Genomic DNA, 19,761 nt, shown 5'->3' with positions numbered 1-19,761 from the left:
TAGTCATGTGTACATAGAACCAGTTTGGATTTTGTTTTTTAAGGTACAGAATCCCTTTTTGTGTTACAATCCTTCAACCACAGCTCATCCAGGAAACCTTGTCCAGTAAAAACACAAAGAGAGAACTTTGTACTAAAAAGACAACAAACTTAATTTGTGAAACTTGGACTGCTTTATCTTCATATTAGTGTGAATTTTGTCCCTGTCTCTGGAGAAGCTGGTGTTTCACCCAGTTTACTTGATAAAAGTTCTGGTTGTCACACTAAAGAATCTTCTGAACATAACCATACTGAGAAATACAGAGAGAGTTATGTAGAGCTGAAAGTCTTAATTAGCTTTATAGCAACTCTCTTGGCAATGGCTTAAATGTAACGGACGTTCATAAATATCAAAAAGTTACTCACTAAAGCTTTAAAGCTGTGTTCAAATATTCTATACAATTCTAATAAATGGATCACTCAGATGGAATTTAAAACAATGAATATGCAAACATTACCAATATATGACTAAATGTCAACACATGTTGAACAAAAAGAAAACCTTAACAAAAATGGAAATCTTGAAGTATGTGATTGGGTATGAAATTGACGCATCACCAATACAGTCGCTTGTGTACAAATTGACCTGAAGTGCCGCTGAAATATATTTCTAATCAAGATTTATTTACAGAAATGGCTCATTTTAATCCCACAGCTTTTGTAATAATGTTTCAGTGCAAAAGAAACTGTCAAAAAGTATTCTAATATTCACAGCTTGGTAAAGCCCATTGAGTCAATTTTTGCAAAGACATAAGTGTTGTCGCCTTGTCATATGAGCTTCACCTGGACTATAATGGATCAATTAGGTCTCGGTGTTAAAAACAACCCCAGTACACTAGACCTTCACATCAACTGCACTAGACATCTCAAACTGCCTAAGATTCACCCTGAGACTAAGTTTTGATTATCAAGGGCTGAAGACCAATCCACTGCTGATGTGACAGACCCTTCAATGTGTCTCAGCGTCAAGTATGGGGATAAAAAACATTTGAAGACACGGAGATGTTTTTGACAAGCCCAGTCGGTAGACCCCGCAAGACAACTGCGTGAGGACCGTTTGTTGGCTCGAAAATCCAAGGCAGCCCATTTTCCACTGCAGCAGAGCTCCACCAGACCTGGTCCCCTGAAGTCCTGTGTCAACCAGAACAATTGTCGGATTCTGTCTCGAAATGGCCTCCATGGTCGAATCAGTGCCCAAAGCCAGCACTAAAACAAAGACAATTGAAAAACCATGTAGCATTTGCCAAGGCCCATAGCCTGCTAAAAGATGGACGCTGGGAAGTGGAAGAAAGTGGATTTTTCAGATGAATCTTCTGTTGAGTTACACCACAGTTGCCGCAAATATTGCAGGAGACCTACTGGAGCCCGCATGGATCCAGATTCACCCAAAACAGTTAAGTTTGGTGGCGGAAAAATCATGGTCTGGGGTTACATCCAGTATGGGGGTGTGCGAGAGTTCTGCAGGGGAAGGCAACATCAATAGTCTCAATACCAAGAATCTTAGCTACCTCTTATATTCCCAACCATAAAGAGGCCAAATTCTGCAGCAGGATGGTGCTCCATCGCATCTTCCATCCTCCACTTCAAAGTTCCTCAAGGCGAAGAGATCAGATGCTCCAGGATTGGCCGGCCCAGTCACCAACATGAACATCATTGAGCATATGTGGGGTAGGATAAGAGGAAGCATGGAAGACCAACCCAAAGAATATTGATGAACTCTGGAGGCATGCAAGACTGCTTTCCTAGCTATTCCTGATGACTTCAATACATTGTATGTCCTTGCCAAACCGCATGGATGCAGTCCTTCAAGCTTATGGAAGTCATACAAGATATTAATTTGAATCTCACAGCACCACTATTTAATTTGCTGACATTTTTTAAGTATTTGTAGTAAATTTGTTCAATTTATGTATAGGCGACAAAACTCATGTCTTGCCAAAATTTGACCTTTCTGTCTTGTTTAAATAATAAATCTTTATTTAGTGCACTAATTTATTCAGTGCATTGAACATCATTTGGGAGGGTTTTAGCTTTTCATATGAGCTATTTCTAACACCAATTGATTAATTAAAAGTCAGGTTAATAGCAGGTGTTTCTACAAAATAGATAAGCGACAAGACTTTTGTCAGGGACTGTATGCTGATTTCATGACTTTGTGGAGGAGGTTTTGACTACCTGCTTTCAGCACTGATCCGACCTGCTCTCACCAACATCCACTACACCAAATGAAATAAATGAATTCCTGACTTATTAGTGTTAGTGGCTTTCCCATGACTGGAGGTATGCTTTAATAAAAGTCCATTAGACCAGAGGCTTTATATTGATCTGTGGTCTGCTCTGGAAATGTTTTTTTAATTTAATCATGCAGGGCAACTCAGAGCAAATAGTTTGTAGCTCTGAAGTGGATCTTTACAGTGAATAATTAATTCAGATGAATTAGTGTTCAGTCAAATTTTCAATTTATTGTAAATATTAACGTTGAATTGGGAAATAAAATGATTAATTTGGCCTTCACTCTTCAATATTGTCTCAACCATTTAAACCACAGTGGGACTGCAGTTAGAAAAGAATAAAATGCTTTTATTGTCATTGCATCATTAAAAATGAAATTCAGAGTGCTTCATCTGTAAGGAGCCGCTAGTTAAACCAAAGGAAAGAACACATTCTCTCCTCACCTTCATCTATAACGTTCACATGAAGATAATAAGTATATAAATAAATAGATAAATGAAGTTGTTAAAATGTGTTTGAAAAATTGCACATTAAGAATATTGCACACTGGTTTGAAAACACTCAGCTTGTGAGTGTTTGTCCGTTTAGAGTAGTTTACATCTGTAGGTTGAGTCCACCCAGTATTGTAGGAAACTGACACACAGCTGTACACAAGGCATTGTGCGGCTGTTAAGTCTTGTGTATTCTCGGGCTTTTAAAGTGCGCCTGAACTTTCATCCAGCAAAGATTCACACTTACACAGATCTCTTTGAAATCCCCCCCCCCCTTCTCCTTTATAGGTTTCCCTCCCGCTGTGATCGACGCAGGGAAGGGTATGAGCACTGAGAGCAGGCGGGCCTGGATCGAAGAGAAGAGTCTCATTCTCAAACAGACTTACTGGTAACCCAAGCCTAAACAAAACCATCTCCTTTCACTTTATAGTCTCTCCTCTGCACCACTACAATGCCTCATCCCCCTCAAGCCCCATCGCTCATTCTGCCTCACTCATTCTTCTCACTTCCATTTTAGATGATATTGATTTTTTTTCTCCCATCTCCCACTCAATCCCCACGCTCTCCCATCCAGTGAGATGCCCAATTACGACGTCATCATCCCTGTTCTGCTAAACGAAGGCATAGACGAGCTACCCAATCACTGCAAGCTCACTCCAGGTAAGCAACCAGTCAGGAGCAGAAAGGCTATGAGATCCAAAGCGGTGACTGGTGTGTGTTTATTGATCCGCTTAGTGGAGTTGAGTGAATTATTTTAGTTGACTCATTTATCACGGAACGATAAAAGACAACACTAAACTAAGGATTAGCGCCTAATTATGGTTGTCAAGCAATTTGTGATAAGGAGCCTTGGCACCAAGGTAGAAAATGAATACCACCATCTGAACACTAAATTGGGAAACTAAATTGGCCGTTGTTGGTCAGCGAGACACATCTAGCAGCTATTCTGGCACAGAAACAATCGTTATTCAGAGCGCTGGTCTGTTCTAAAATGCGAGATGGTTGTTAAAGGAGCTGGTAAATTTTTTGGACCGGCTAGTTTGAACACAAAGTTAACTGTCCTATCATATCTGGCGCTGTAAGCTTCAATCAAAGGCGTTTGGTGTCTTTCATTAAATCACTCCTTTGCTGCTTTTGATGCTTAATTTAGCAGTGCAGCCCAAGGGGATGTGAGTCAGAGAACTTTCATATTAGGGCCAAATGAGTGTGAAAACAAACAAATTTTAACTGTGGTTTTGTCACAGAAACAGTTGGTGCTGATGTGGGAATGTGTCATTGACGCACATTTTGCAGCTTCCGTTTTTTGTTGTTGTTGCAAAAACATATCCGAGATCTGCCTTGCTGTCATAACCTGGCGGCCTGTTGGAAAGAGCCCCGCCCCTTCTCCTCCTCCTCCTCCTCCACAAAGTGGCCAATGAAGAAAACTTCTTCTGGGCATTTTAGTTTGTCAACTATTTAGAATTTTTGAAAAATGCATGACTATATTTTTGTCTTTTGTATCCCGCTGTTTTTCTCAGTTTATTTTCTCAAATTCTCCCACCAACTTTCTTCTCCCAGGTGTGCCGTTGAGACCCATGTTGGCTCACCCCACCAAGGGCGTCGGCGAGGTGATGAAGAGGTTTGACGAGGCGGCGTTCACCTGCGAATACAAATACGATGGAGAGCGAGCACAGGTTTGTGCGCACGTCGGTGGCCAAAGTGACAAAGTGCAACTGTTTGTTTTCTTTGCGTTTGGCACCGAACAAATGCCTGCTGAATTTTGGAGGCACAAACCTTTGGGCTGTGTTCTTTGAGTATGAGGTATTGCTGTTCTGTGACTCCTGCTGTGTGTTCTCTCTCTCTCTCTCTCTCTCTCTCTCTCTCTCTCTCTCTCTCCCCCCCCCCCCCTCTGCGTGTGTGTGCTGGTATTCTTTTAAGATAAACAGTAGTGCTGCTTTTGCTCTGGGCCTGTAGGCAGAGAAAGCTACTTCTGCCATCGTGGACTGGGGGGCGAGACATGAAAAAAAGGAACACGTACACAGAATGGGAGACAGCAGTGTGGCTGACGAAAATTTCGAGAGAGACACAGCAAGGGAGAGATTGTAATGTAACCCCCTTCAGCAGTATTGTTAATTTTGAACAGTCATGCCAATAAAGTGCCTTTGAACTGCGTTGAATTAGAAGAGAAATGAGCAGACAGAAACGGAGAGAGCATGGACACAGTAAGCGAAACAGATGACGTCCTCTCTCTCTCACTCTCGGGCTCTGCCTCTCACTCTCTCTCAGTTCAATTTCTTTATTTGCATGAACAAAGTAAACATGTTGCCAAAACACTTTACAGAAAAGTCATATGTAGTACATATCACATATTAAATACATACAATAGGTGTCACAGATTATATACTGAACTGATCACTATATAACACACACTCTTTTTCTCTCTCTCTGGTCTCACTGCAGTAACAGTACCGCAGAGCAGCCGAGGTGTTTGTGTGGTGTGTGTGTGTGTGTGTGTGTGTGTGTGTGTGTGTGTGTGTGTGTGTGTGTGTGTGGTGTGTGTGTTGTGTGTGTTGTGTGTGTGTGTGTGTGTGTGTGGTGTGTGTGTGTGTTGTGTGTTGTGTGTGTGTGTGTGTGTGTGTTGTGTGTGTGTGTGTTGTGTGGTGTGTGGTGGTGTGTGTGTGTGTGTGTGTGTGTGTGTGTGTGTGTGTGTGTGTGTGTGTGTGTCATTTGATGAATCAAAAATAGCTATGTATTCCTGGTAGTGTGTGTCCCTGCTAATGAGTCATGTTAGTGGTTGTAGGTGTTTTTCTTTCTATTGTATGACTCTATTTATCAGAGACAGTGCTTATTTATCAGTGGGGGGAAAAAAAATTATTTGTTGTGCCTGGCCAAGTTTTGAATAATGCACACTAAAATAGAATGAAACAATGTATCTAAATGTTAATGTATCTAAAATAGGAACGTGATAACAAACATGCACACAACAATACAGTTAGTTCACTGTAAATTACATCGTAGATGGCGACAATTTACATTACGAAAGGACAAATGATTAAAGAAAGAAAATAACCTGGTAGGAAAGGAAAAGCTGAGGACAACGGGACATGACTTACCACAAGATGGCCGCAACTAGCACTATATGGTTTGAGATAAAGCTTGAAATGGCCAGTGAAAGAATCGTAAGGTTTGACGTCTTTAATGCCAAATTTAAACTTGTTTCAATTGATAAAATGTGACTGAAAGATTTGGGATTTCACAACACTTTATTAATCTAACAATGAATTGATTAATCTCAAAGATTGTTGACCAATGTATTGTTGCTTGCAGCCCTAAAATGTATGTATGTGTAAATGTATTAACCTACTGAAACTAACTTTGTTGTTGTCAGCTGGGTCAGTGAAGTGGATCAATGTACCTGACACAAGTCGTGACAGTAGCTTTTATTGGCCCTGATCCAAGTCTGCCAAAACTTTATCACCATGTGATCACCCAGTCTGACATAGTGACCCTCTCAACAGTTGTTGTCTGATCTTGGCATGTTGGGCCCTGGCAGTGAATTAAATTTCATGTGTTATTCACACATCCATCTATCAGCCTTTATCATCTAATCTGAGCTTTCACTTATAATATGAACATAGTTTAGATTTTGTATTTTTTTTTAAATTCAATTCAAAGGGGGCTTTATTGGCGTGAAAGTTTCAATAACAAAGTTAGGACAGAACACAATAAACAATAATATAAACATTCACACAATATTAGGATTATATCTTGTATCAGTTTTATCTATTGTATTGTGCTTCCCCCCCCCCCCCCCCCCCCCCCCCCCCCCCCGACAGATTCACATTCTGGAGAGTGGCGAGGTTCGCGTATTCAGTCGCAACCAGGAAGACAACACCAGCAAATACCCTGATATCATCTCTCGCATTCCCAAGGTAAAACCCTGGAACACACTGCAGGAAAGGAGAGAGAGCACACTCGATCTGAGCTTTTATTTTCAGATGAGGGCTTTTACAGCGCTGCAGGCCAACAACTGCACACATTTACCTTTTTAACACTTGCCTTACATTTTGCCTATTTTTCTCAAGCTGTCTTGTCATTTGTCTGATTTCCCTGTGCCCACTTCTCTGTCTCAGTTTGAAACCACTCAAATTGTATTTGTTCCTTTGCCTGTCCTTACCCTTACTTACTTACTTACTTACTTACTAGGGCTGCACAATATTGGGGAAAAACTGACATTGCAATATATATTTTTTTCCCTGCGATAAATATTGCGATGTGAAAAAGGAATAAATAAAATGAAAAAGGAACTTTTCTTATTTAAACCATTCTTTATTACACTTTACAAACCTCAAAGCAAGTAAGCACTGTGACCATTCTGAAGTGATTTTGGAGAGGGAATTTAGGTAGTTGCACTTAGGTAGATACACTGTTTAACTGACATTCCACCATTGTGTTCATATAATACTATCAAGCCAGGCTAAAGTGAATGATGGTAGTAATGCATGGATGTTATGGTCGACTAGCGGGGCCTAGCCTTGTTTGTTTGATAAATTGATCAACATTGATTGTGATTGTTAGTTGGCTGTGCATGCAGAGCCTGCATGTCATGCACTAGCAACAAACTGTGTATAGAAGAACACTTAAATCAGTGTAAACTACGTTATCTCAGACACAGACTTCTGTTGTAGATTAGTGTTACGTTTTCAGCTTTGCTGCTCCGAACCGTAACATTAGTTGGGCCAGACCCCTTGATTCTTTAGGCTAACTGTATTAACTTTAGCCTGGCTGCTGGCAGCCTTCTAGCAACGGTAAGAAATGGCCTGGAGCCGTTAGAATAGAATAGAATAGAATGCCTTTATTGTCATTATACACAAGTACACGGTACTTGTGCAACGAGATTAAAGCAATCCCTTTGCAGTGTTGACACAAAAAAAATATAAGAATATAACAGTATAAAATATCAAAAATATAAAGTCAAAGATATAAAGTGTAGTGACTGTCAAGTATACATATATTGCAATAACGTTGCATTAATCACGAGATATATTTCATTTTTGCAGCAAAACAAACTCGGTGACTGTAGCTTCACTACCCCTGTTAAAGCATGTGCATCACTGTGTCTGCGGCAGCTGCCGCTTACAGTAACATTACTTTTCTACAGACACACACGGGAAAGCCTCACTTCCCATAACAAACCCCTTTGTACTTGTCTTGCGTTGCCAGACCTTCCTCCACAGCGCTGTGGATGAGGAGGGTCTGGCTAGTCCACATAGCATTCCAGGATGGGAGATAACCATGCTGTGGTTTATTGGCATTTCTTTAAAACAATCACAATCTTCTTGGGCGGTGCTAAGCACCGGACGGTGCAAAGGTACGAACTTGTTTGGGTTGGAACATGTGCACGTTCAAAGGTTGTTTTAGTTGTGCAACGGAAAAGCTCCGATTGGACAGATAGTCCAGCTAGCTGTCTGGATTTACCCTACAGAGATCTGAGGACCAGGTAACCATAGTCCTCAGATTGGACAGATAGTCCAGCTAGCTGTCTGGATTTACCCTGCAGAGATCTGAGGACCAGGTAACCATAGTCCTCAGAAATCCACAGGAGTTTAAAATTACAACACCAAGAAAGTGCAGGAAAGTCTTAGGTTGGTCAGTCAACAATTGTTTTCTTTTTTCCCTTTTTATCTGTTGAATTGTACTGTATTTACACAAATGCTTATCTTGTGAAGCACTTTGTCCATAAAAGGTATTTATCAAATAAAGTTATTATTACTACAGGGGAATGGTCGGCTGGTAACAATCATGTAAAAGGGGAACAGTGAAAGTAATTACTTTAATCAAGCAGCAAAAAAGTTAACATTGCATATCCTGCGATATGACTATTGCACATGTGCACATCGCGATGTAGACGATAAAAGAAAATATCGTGCAGCCCCCCTTCCTTGTCCTCATACCCCTTTTAGTCTTCAAGAGCTGCCACTGGCCCTTACATTTCTTTTTTCTTTTCTTTTTAAATTTGGAGAGAGGGCTCTACTTTGGATGGAAATTTTAAACCAGCTTGTCAGTAAACTTCCTCGTCATAGTAGATGGCTGGAATACTTTTCGTTTAATTGCAGCTGTGGGTAGACTTGCCAAATTAGCGAGCTTGTGCTTGTGTGGGGAGAGAGGAAGAGATCACCGGCACCTGAAGCTTTGGCATTTTGCCCGCGGTTATCTGAGCGTGCTCACTACATTGGGTGCCTGCTCTCTTCTATCTTATTCATTGTTACTGTTTGTGTCAAGGCTGACATGAGTTGTCACAGATGAGACTTTAAAATAGTGTGGGAGTGAGGTGCCTGGTGAATTTCATTCCTCATTTTCAAAATTGACGAGATGGAGAAGCATAATGTTGCAGGATGGGAGGCTGCAACTGCAGGTCGAAGCAAAGTGACCGATGTGCAGCTGTCACAACAAATGTCACAAGCGCACAAATGTCTGATTTTCAGCAGCCAGCCTTGCTCTTATCCACAGCCACTGCTGTATATACTGTACACATTCGGCTGGCGCTTCACTGGATCTCAATGCTCATGTATAGTGCTAATGTTATCCCCCGCAAAGGCCCATTTTGAGCCAGGAAAACCCATTGTCATGCGTAAAACTGATTGGCTCAACATGTATGTGGCCGTGCTGACAACTCCAGAGAAAATGCTGTTTGGATTTAGATTAATGTTCCTTTTCATACTTTTTTTCTGTTTTACCGATTTCTATAGCACTGTCAGAGCTTCATTAAGTAGCGCTGGGCAATGTATTGACATAGATATATTAGAAATTGTCTTACATTTTGGATATTGTGGTATGACGTTGTCTTTTCCTGGTTTTAAATGCAGCATTACAGTAAAGTGATGTCATTTTCTGAGCTTACCAGACTGCTTTAGCTGTTCTATTATTTGCCTTTACCTTCTTAGTCATTAAATCAACATTACTGATGATTATTTATTTAAACTGTTATTGTGTAAATATTTTGTGAAAGCAACAATAGTCAACCCTACAATATCAAATATCAGGATATTTGATTTTCTACATATCACCCAGCTCTATCATTAAGGTATTGATGTTGCTGGGTGGTATATCACTATTTTATCTTATATCAATAAATATTTTAAACAAGATATGGGATTAGACGACACCATTTTTATATCGATATGGTTTAATGTTTGATTATGGATCATTGTACATGTGTTGCAGCTGTATACTTTCGAACTAGTCGAAGGAAACCTTGTTTTTGCATTTTATTTTGATGATAGTTTTATCAAAAGTGCATTTGAATCCCATGTGGCTTTGACTTAAAACTGAACATTTAGCGGAAAAAAATACTTATATAGGATTTTTGGCCCGGCCCTTCTGCAAACCAAAACTGCTTCACATTGAAAGCTTTCCACTGGGGTACTTGGGTGGCCTAGGGGTTTAGGGCACTGACCATGAACCAGTGTTGTAGTACTCAAGATCAGTCTTAAGATTGGTTTAGATACAACTTTTTGACGGTCTCGGAATTCACTGCAGTTTTACACGGCCTCTTCTCGGATAAAGAGGACTCTTGGTTTTATTTCAAGACCACAACTGCAGCGATATCACTAAACTGCCTCTGCATTGTCTAACTACACTTCATTACTGTGATTGGATGTACAACGTCCTGCTTCAAATGCAAACAATAACTTGACTCATTTCTAATTTGAAATTTGTTACTGTTAATGATAACCTTCACACACATTCTCAAGAAAATTTGGGAGACAGGAGAAGAAGCTCTGGCTGTCTGGAACCGGTCTGGTCTTGGTCTTGACTCAGTCTCAAACACTCCAAGTCTTGCTCTTGACTCGGTCTCGCCTCGCCTTGGTCTTGACTCGGTCTCAAACCCTCAAAGTCTTGGTCTTTACTCTGCCTCGCCCTGCCTTGTTCTTGGTCTCGGTCTTGACTGGGTCCCAGTCTTGACTGGGTCTCAACCCCTCAAAGTCTTGGTCTTGACTCGGCCTCGCCCTGTCTTGGTCTCGGTTTTGAATGGGTCTCAACCCCTCAAAGTCTTGATCTTGACTCGGCCTTGCCCTGCCTTGGTCTTGGTCTTGACTGGGTCTCGTTACACTCTGGTCTTGGTGATGACTTTATTTAGGTGGTCTCGACTACAACACCGCTTTCATATTTCCTGCAGTGCCATCTCTTGTAATGAAGCCATTAAATTGCCCCAAAAATACTAAAAAGAACACTTTACATCCACAAAACAGTGGGCTATAGGAAATGCAATGGATTTTTCATCAAGTTGGCTTTTAGCAGTGCCATAGGTTTGGGGGGGGTTCTTGTACCTTTTCCAGTTTTCAGTGTTACCTGCCCCATCTTTTCATTTTTATCCATTCTTTCTCTCTCACACACAGTTTCTCATCATTTCACATAACATCTGCCCTCTTATGTTTCTCTCACACTGACTTTCATTTCTCTTTTTTTTGTTGCTCCTTTTCATTTCAGAACTTTAAAAGCTACATGGCTCCTTGTCTCTCCCTCTCACCTCATTGCTCTCAGTGTCCACCTATCTCTCCGTCTAATCACCTCTCTCTCCTTTCTTCTTCATTACTTCTTGATGATACCTGTTCGTTCTCTCAGTACTTGGTGCTCTCTTTTCACCTCTCTTCTCACTTTTGTCTTATTCATCCTTGTCTCTCTGTCTGTGTCTCTCTCTCCATTTCATGTTGCTTTATTGGCATGACAAAAATGTTGGTGGGTGGGGCCATATGAACACTGCTGGTTGCTCAGGAGAGCTTTGTATGCAATGGAATTTTTATCAGCTTGATTTAAATGCTGCCAAAATTTAATTGATTTGAATTTCAATTTTCAGAGGGAATATACCGAGTTCTTCTCTGCATGCATTGTTTGGGGTGTTCGGGTGAACTTTTAGAATCATTTTACAGAATTCCAGTTGTAATTTTTCAGCAGGAGTTGTATCCCATTTTTTAAATTCGGGTTTTAAAATCGGGCCCCAAACTTTCCTTCCGTAAAGCATTATTGGTGTTATCAAAGATTTGTAGATTTTTAGCCAAATTCTTGCAGGGATATTTGTTTTTCCAAATTTGCAATTGATTGCATACAAAGCTCTCCGAGCTTTATTACATAGTGTGTTCATGGCCAGGTTGAAACTCCCTGATGCACTCTCTCTACCTCTCTTCCTCTCATCCTTTTTCAGCACTTTGATTCAGCCTGTCTTCAATTTCTTACCTTCTTGGTCTGTCTTTCTTATACCCTTACCCTCTCACCACTCCTCTCTCTCCCTCCACACTCCTTACATTTCTGCACTGGCTCTTTTTCACCTTCTACCTGTCGATGCTCCTGAGTGCCATCTTCTCTCACCTTTTAGTTTTTTCTCTTACTGCCTCATTTTCCCCTGACTCCACATTTTTAAAGCTTTTGTCTTTCACACTCTTTTTCCACACATTCCCCTCCCTTTTTAAAACATATTCTTTCACTTTTTTTTTATTTGTTCCTGCTCCTTACAGTTCTCCTTATTCTCTCTACACTCGCTTACCTGTATTTCTTGTAATTTGCTGTCTCTCACTATAACGTCTGCCTAACTGTGAGGTTTTGGGTTAAAAAAAACGCATAAAAAACTGCCGTTAAAAAGAGTGAAAGGTTTGGGTGCTTTTGCTTCATTTGCATGCTACAAGAGTGAGAGAGCAAGTGATGGCATCATTTCTTTAATTCTGTGCATGAAACATTTTCCCTGTTTGTTTAATGTGTGAGCCTTAATATATCACATTTATTTTTGAATAGCTCATGTCCGTTGTTTTTCAATGAAGCTTTCATCAGGAAAATCCATTGCTAGTCGTCAACGTGGCAGACAGAGAAATAGCTTGAATTTAAAATTTGCATCCTCAGTCCTGGCATTAAGTTGTCATGGGTGCGTGCCGTGCGTGCATGCGTGCCGTGCGTGCATGCGTGCGTGCGTGCGTGCGTGCGTGCGTGCGTGCATGTGTTGACGCGTTCCCATAAACACAATACATGACCTATGCCTGAGTGACACTAGTGCACATTCCCTGCATAGAGGAGATGCTCTGATGAGATTTCATAGCACCTTGCTGCATTATTTTGCATATTAATGAGGGAAAACTAATTTTCCCAGGGAGATACTACAGTGTTCTAATGCTTCTAATTATGAATTAATATTAATGCATTACCCATATTAATACAAATACATACATTAATGTATTACTTTGCCTAATGACATTACCAGTATAACTGGTTCTGTTTGATATATTTAACTGTTTCCAAACAACCTGTTACATCTTAATAACCCAGAACTAAAAGAAACTAAAGCTGTCCGTTTGAGTTCTAACTGTTTGTTTGCTACTAATCTCTGGAAACTTAGCTTCTGCCGGAGATAAATTTCGCTGTGGGGGCCGCGATAGCAGAGTTACCAGCAGAAACACTGGTCCAAATACAAGTTTGCCTCTCATGCTTAACAATATACAGCTATGTTAATAACGATTAAAACTGCGGACAAATGTCTTAAGTGTGGACTGGCGGTGTGTCTCTCTGTGTTGCTGGGGAGTGTGTGAGTGAATGGGGGCGGGGCTGGGCGGAGAGTAAGAGGAGCGATCCAGATACAGGCACGGCTTTACAGAAGAAATGGGTCATGTAACACATTTATAAAAAAACAAAAGCGGAGCATTCTATGAACGGATTGACTCATTTAAAATATTGCTCGATGATGCATATTTGATTGTGGGAAACCTATTTACTATTGATGTCTACTAGTTACTTTCTTACTAAGTATTTCTAATCCGATTACTCGATTAATTGATGTAATAATCGGTAGAATACTCAATTACTAAAAACACCAATAGCTGCAGCCCTAAACAAGAGATTAATCTTGGAGGTGGAAAAAATAAAATAGACATCACGGGTCTTTTTTTTTATCAGGATAACACCAGAAAGAGAAGATATGGAGTTTAATTACAGGAGGGCTTGGAGTAGATACTAGCTTAATAAATTTGTTCTGTTACGTTTGTGTAGAGACAGTTTAACCTGTGAGTCGGGCAGCAAGAAGCTCCGCCTCTGAGTGTGTTATGGCGCGTGGCGGAGGACAAAACAAAACCGGAACACAGCACAGATGTGCCATATTTGGCGGGGGGTTAGGCGTTCTTCCTCAAGAAAATATTATGTTTTTCAATTTAAACTAAAAGCCTGTTTTCCAAGTACATTTTTTTTTTTGTCTCTTTGTGGGGTGTTGCGTTTCTTTGTGGTCGTATTGTGTCTCTTTTTGTTGTCCTGTGTGTCTCTTTGGGGTCGTTCTGGGTCTCTGTGGTCATTTGGTGTCTTTTTGTAGTCGTTTTATTTTACTTTGTGGTAGTTTTGCATCTTTGTTGACTTCCAAGCAACAAATGGAAGGGCAGCTGGCAGTCCTGGAACAGCCTCAACATGTCTAAAATGGAATAGCTTGTATTCATGCCTTTTTTTTTTTAAAGCTCCAAGTTTTGGACTTGTACATCTTCAAGTTGGTTGCGTTTACTTCAATGCAACTTCCTGACACTCCTCTGATTGCTGGAGCAGATGTTGCTTATAGGCAGATTGGCAAATAATGTAATCTATCTTTTCTTTTTTTAATCCCAAAAAGCCCTCCCTACTGAATATGTTTTCTTATCTTTTTAGTCATTTCTAATTCCCTTTTGCTGTATCTTCATTTTTTTCTTCAACAGGTGAAGAAGGACTCTGTGGTGTCGTGCGTCCTGGACTCGGAGGCGGTGGCCTGGGATCGGGAGAAGAAACAGATCCAGCCCTTCCAGGTCCTCACCACCCGCAAAAGAAAGGTATGGAGAGGAGCAGAATAAGACAGGAGGAAGATGAAGGGAATGCTTGGGTGATTTAAAAAGGGGGAAGAAAAGAGAGAAGAAAAAAAACAAGTGAAAAGGTTGATGAGAGAAAACGAGACAGAGATAAAGACTAGATGGAAGGGGGAGAGGTAGATAATGGAGTGAAATCATCCGGCAGACGGAGAAAGAGGGAGAAGATGCAGACAGAAAGAGGGGGAGATTGAAAAGTAAGAGACAGAAGAGTCAAATGGATCAGAGAGAGAGAGATTTTTCTTTCAGTTTAGATCAGAATAGCGGCCTCTTCCCGCCACACCAATCACATTACAGGGAAAGTGCTCCTTTTTTGCCTTGTCTTTTTGCCTGTGTGATGGCCTCCTTGAAAATTAGGAAAGGGACACACAGAGTGCCAAAATGGAGAACATGATGATGAAAATGATTATCCCGATGATTTATTTTGCTACATGCCGTTACCGCCACTACAGAATCCTGATTATTTGTGATGACGGTTTGATGCACAAACTGATTGTACTGCCCTTCTGGCATTTTGCAACAACATATCCACATTTTTTACGAACAAGAGCGTTCTCGCTAAAATGAAGTATTTCAGATGAGGAGATGAAATCCGATATGGACTAATTACATCTCATTAGGCGGGGAAAGTAATGAGGGAGGGAAAAGGAGAAGAGGGATACATTAGGAGAGAAGTCTTTCAGGTTTGAAGACTGGAGATTTCACTGACACTGGCATTTCATTTTGTATTCCTGATCACAGCCCTTTACCACTCATCACTGGTCAAAGAGGCTTCGGAACATCATAAGATACTAAAAGGTTTTTTCTGAAAGAACGTTTAAAGCTGGTTGTTGAGCCTAATTATCACAGAAGTGTTTACTAATGTACAGTAAGTGGAGATTTGCACATGATAAGTTTAAACATATCGCTCTACAAAAACTATTTCTTACATAATGATTAGTTCAGGTTTAACTGCCGGGTTCGACAGGATTCAGGTTTGATAATTGGATTCCATTCTGGATTTCAACAACATCTCTAGTTATGTAGTCTGGTATTGCCAGACCGGGGGTGGCAGTATCTCAGTCTGTAGGGTGGTTGGGTTGGTTCAAGTCCAAATACGGACCAAAGTATGGTGGTGGACTGGTAGATGGAGAGATGCCAGTTCACCTCCTGGGCACTGCCAAGGTGCTCTTGAGCAAGGCACTGAACCCCCAACTGCTCGGGGCGGCTTTCCATGGGCAGCCCCCTCACTCTGACATCTCTCCATTAGTGCATGTATAGGACCTGAGCATGTGTGTGTAATTCAGGCCTGTGTGTAATAACAACAGAGTGTAAATTGTAATTTTCCCTTGTGGGACTAATAAAGGATACATAATTTAATTTAATAAATTAATTACCGGTCATTGACAGAAAATAAATTACGAGGACCGAGTGGCATTACGATGGTAAGCTCTCCATCATGATGGACAATGATATATTGTCCAACAGCACAACCCTATAGCCTACCTTACAGACGACCAGTCCATGCGCTGTACTTACTGTCAAACCTGCTCGTCTTCCGAAAATTAAAACAATTTGTTTGTTAGAGGAACAACTAACCTTAAATTAGAGGCAATAAAAGACCACGAGTCATCCAAGTCTCATCAAGTGCACTGCTGTGATGGGACCCCAGGAGCAGAGTGTGGCAACAAAGGCTTTAACTTTTTTTTTTCCACATCACTTTTTATTTGCTTATATTTATAAAATATGCATTAATCATACAAAATAATGTATTTAAGCAATTCAAAATATGCTAGAACAGTGAAAACTAGAGTAATTTCTACAACAAATATTGTTTTATAGTTCACAAGTTGAGTTGTCTAGGTGGAACTATGGCTCTACCAGATCCAGTTTTGAGTGTGGGAGTACCTGCAGGTGAAAGTTGAGGTGTTACAGCAGGTGTCAAGCAGGCCTGCTCAGGATTTGGCTCTGACACTTGTGTTGGAGAACCTCTGTCGTGTGTGTGTGTGTGTGTGGTTGTGTGTGTGTGTGTGTGTGTTGTGTGTGTGTTGTGTGTGTGTGTTGTTGTGTGTGTGTGTGTGTGTGTGTGTGTGTGTGTGTGTGTGTGTGTGTGTGTGTGTGTGTGTGTGTGTGTGTGTGTGTGTGTTGTGTGTGTGTGTGTGTGTGTGTGTGTGTGTGTGTGTGTAAAGGTATCAGGTGATGGCAATTGCGTCTCACCACTCCCTGAGGTACATCCACAGGATGTAGGACCTTGGAGTTGAATGTTTCTAAAGCACAGTTTCTGGTGTCTTTGTATAAGTTACCCATACTCTCTCTTCAGGCAACAGGGCACTGAAAGCTTTGACACGATGACGCCTGTTGCAGTTTTCAGTATCTGACCTCATCTTCTCTCCGTCCGCAAAAAGGTTGCCGTCAGGCAGCACAAGGCCCAGCTGAGAGCGGTCGGCATCGTGGTGCGAAAACGTTGCCCCATAAGAAGCTGAGCTGGGCTGTATCCTCCCTGGAGGGGTGTGGCTCTGTAGGCGAGTAGAGCCAGATTGGGGTCAGCTGCTTCTTTTTAGAAAGTCCCTAAAAGCCTGGACAGCCTGCTCTGCTTCATCATTACTCTCTGGAAACATCGGGCTGCTGGTGACATGTCTGAAACCACAAGGCTGAAAAATGTGCCCCGTTGTCAGACATTAAAGTCTCAGGAACGCCATGCATGGCAAAAAATGCCCCCAACCTTTGCCATGGTCTTTCTGGTAATTCTGACAGCATAAGTCTCTTTGTGATTTCTCTGCTCTTGTATGCATGCTCTACAGTTGAGCGTCCATCTCATTCACTTGCTGACTGAGTCAGACTGACAAGCACAGTTCCTACACTTCTCCACTCCCTGGTGTCCTTCATGCAGTTTTGCTAGCACGTTGTTCCGCATTGCTGCAGGTATAACAAGCCGTGTGTATTTCAGCAGTAAGCCGTCTTTCACTGTAAGTGTTGCTCGCTCTGGCCAGTAGCCTTTTAGCATATGTGCATGTGCGTCCTTCTGTGCACAGCGTCATCCTTTAAGTGTGACTTGCATGTAGACTTTCTATGACATAGTCTAAATAGATGTTGGTGCTTTCCATTGGATATTTGTTCTTCTGTAGACATTTGCAATGTCACAGATGAGTGCGACAATGTGCCTGCTGTCCAAAGTGATTTTCCAGGCACGTGCACCATGGAGTAAGAGTAACTCGTCAACCTTCTCCTGAAGCGCTGGATTCTTGGTGGCAGCAGATCCAGTGCTTGGGCTCTAAGTAGGATGAGAAGGGGTTTGTAATCGGTGTCCAGGCAAAATTGTTTTTTTCTATAAGGAAATCCCTCAACTGTTCACAGTGTGTATCTCTGCTCAGTTGGATAAGCAACCATGACACATAGGCTACAGGCTTCCATTATTACTCCAACTCCTGGATTAAGAACGCCACCCAGCCCATACGACAATGCATCAACGTCCATGATGGCCTCAGTCTTCCTTGGGTGGGGTCCGGGCAAATGCCCTCAGACGTGATGATGTGACCCAAGAAGGCCTGCTCACTCGTGGAGAGTTAACATTTGTCCACATTCAATGATGATGCCTGCTTTCTCCAGCCTCTGTAGCACAGCATGGAGTCGAGCATCATGCTCTTCCTGGTCCTGCCTCAACACCGGTATGTCATCAATGTGGCAGACCACTCCTTCCAGCTCCTCCGTAACCTCAGCCATCATGTGCTGGAAGTGTTCAGGCACTGAGGCAATGCCGCAAGGGCGTTGGTTAAAATGGAACTTTCTAAAGGGTGTAATGAATATGGTGTATTTAGCTGATTCTTCCGTGAGCGGGATCTGCCAGAACCCCATGTTGGCATCTAGTTTGCTGAACTTTTTCGCTCCAGCAAGCATCACAAGGCTCTGTTCTACCGACGGCAGAATGTACGTTTTCACATTTTACACGTAGACAATCAAGCCAGTCAGGTCCACATACAAGCGCCCATATAACATGCATTAATACCACAACAGCCTGCCTTTCAATTGTTTTTAAGCCCGATAAACACCGAAAAATATTTGACCGGAATGTTTCCTGTTTGACCTTACAGATCACATGACTGGCACCAATTTTTTTCTAGTGGAAACATTGGTCTGGCTAAACCACTTACCTATTCCCAGATAGGGTTAAAATAACACTCTGGCTTATTTGTATTTCTCTAAACCAATCACAACCGTCTTTTCCTAGCTTCTTGTCTATATCCACAACGTTCTACTTACCGGATTGTTCCATTGTTGACGGAAATTCCGCCGGATTTCACTGTTTTAAGCTGCAAGTTGGCCAATTATCCGTAGGCTATTTTGCAGAGGCACCTTGGGTTTCAGCGCCATCCATGACAATTGTGATTGGTTAAAAGAAATACCAAAGTAAGAGCACGTATTTCTCCCATCCCAGAATGCTGTGTGGACTAGCCAGACCCTCCTCCGCAGCGCTGTGGAGGAAGGTCTGGCAAAGCGAGATTACCTAAGAGCTGATTTACACATCAGTAAAGTTGTTACTAGTTAAGTCATTTATTATGAAGAGGCCCTGTAGAGTTTAACATTCAGTGTTACTCTAAGCGCATTGTGTCAATCCTTGAAACATGAGTGCATTTCCTTTCTTAAAAATCATAAACAAAAATCTGATTATTTTCAGAACTGCATTTTTGCATCCATATTATCTTGCTAGCAGTACGCTCCTTCCTTGTCATTTTAATGGCACAAACTGATTTAGTAAATCACTAGTTTGAAACCATCCTGTAGCCATGAAGGCAGGAACATGGTAATGGATATATGAATAGCTGGTGTGTAACCCAATCTTGGAATTCAATATTGCTTCGGCATAGTTATGTAAAAGTCATGGAATTTTACACCGAGGCCGAAGGGGAAACGCTTTAATAAGGCAGTGTGGAGAGTCTAGAGACTGACGGGGAGTAAACAAGTTTGGAATAAACAGGATGAAGTGCAGGAGAAGTAGGAGATGGAGAAGCAGAAGAGGTGAGTGAAGGGAGTCAAGGAGCAGAAAGTAATATGCTGGAAGAGAAGGATGAACACAGCGAGGAGGTGCGATGCTGTTTAAAAAGTAGAAGTAGAGTGCCTAGGATAGGCAGGGCGGTTAACTTTCATCATGAACAGGAGAGAAATCAAAGAGCTCTTTGTAACAAGTCTCAA

At 41.5% G+C, this 19,761-nt stretch overlaps 1 protein-coding gene across 2 annotated transcripts in view; it reads left to right on the top strand.

Moving 5' to 3' along the window:
* Window positions 1–19,761, top strand: part of lig1 (ligase I, DNA, ATP-dependent) — a 73,090-nt gene that overhangs the window by 23,959 nt on the left and 29,370 nt on the right. For both annotated transcript variants that reach the window (XM_032532425.1, XM_032532424.1), the window contains exons 15-19: window positions 3,050–3,149; window positions 3,336–3,421; window positions 4,319–4,434; window positions 6,577–6,672; window positions 14,452–14,562. In XM_032532425.1, coding sequence (XP_032388316.1) covers window positions 3,050–3,149; window positions 3,336–3,421; window positions 4,319–4,434; window positions 6,577–6,672; window positions 14,452–14,562 — 509 coding nt within the window. The remainder of the gene's footprint in view (window positions 1–3,049; window positions 3,150–3,335; window positions 3,422–4,318; window positions 4,435–6,576; window positions 6,673–14,451; window positions 14,563–19,761) is intronic.

This window comes from Etheostoma spectabile, chromosome 12, assembly GCF_008692095.1.
Source record: "Etheostoma spectabile isolate EspeVRDwgs_2016 chromosome 12, UIUC_Espe_1.0, whole genome shotgun sequence".
Classification (NCBI taxonomy): Eukaryota; Metazoa; Chordata; class Actinopteri; order Perciformes; family Percidae; genus Etheostoma; species Etheostoma spectabile.
The sequence above is the reverse complement of the archived record's forward strand: the minus strand, read 5'-3'. Positions and strand labels throughout refer to the sequence as shown.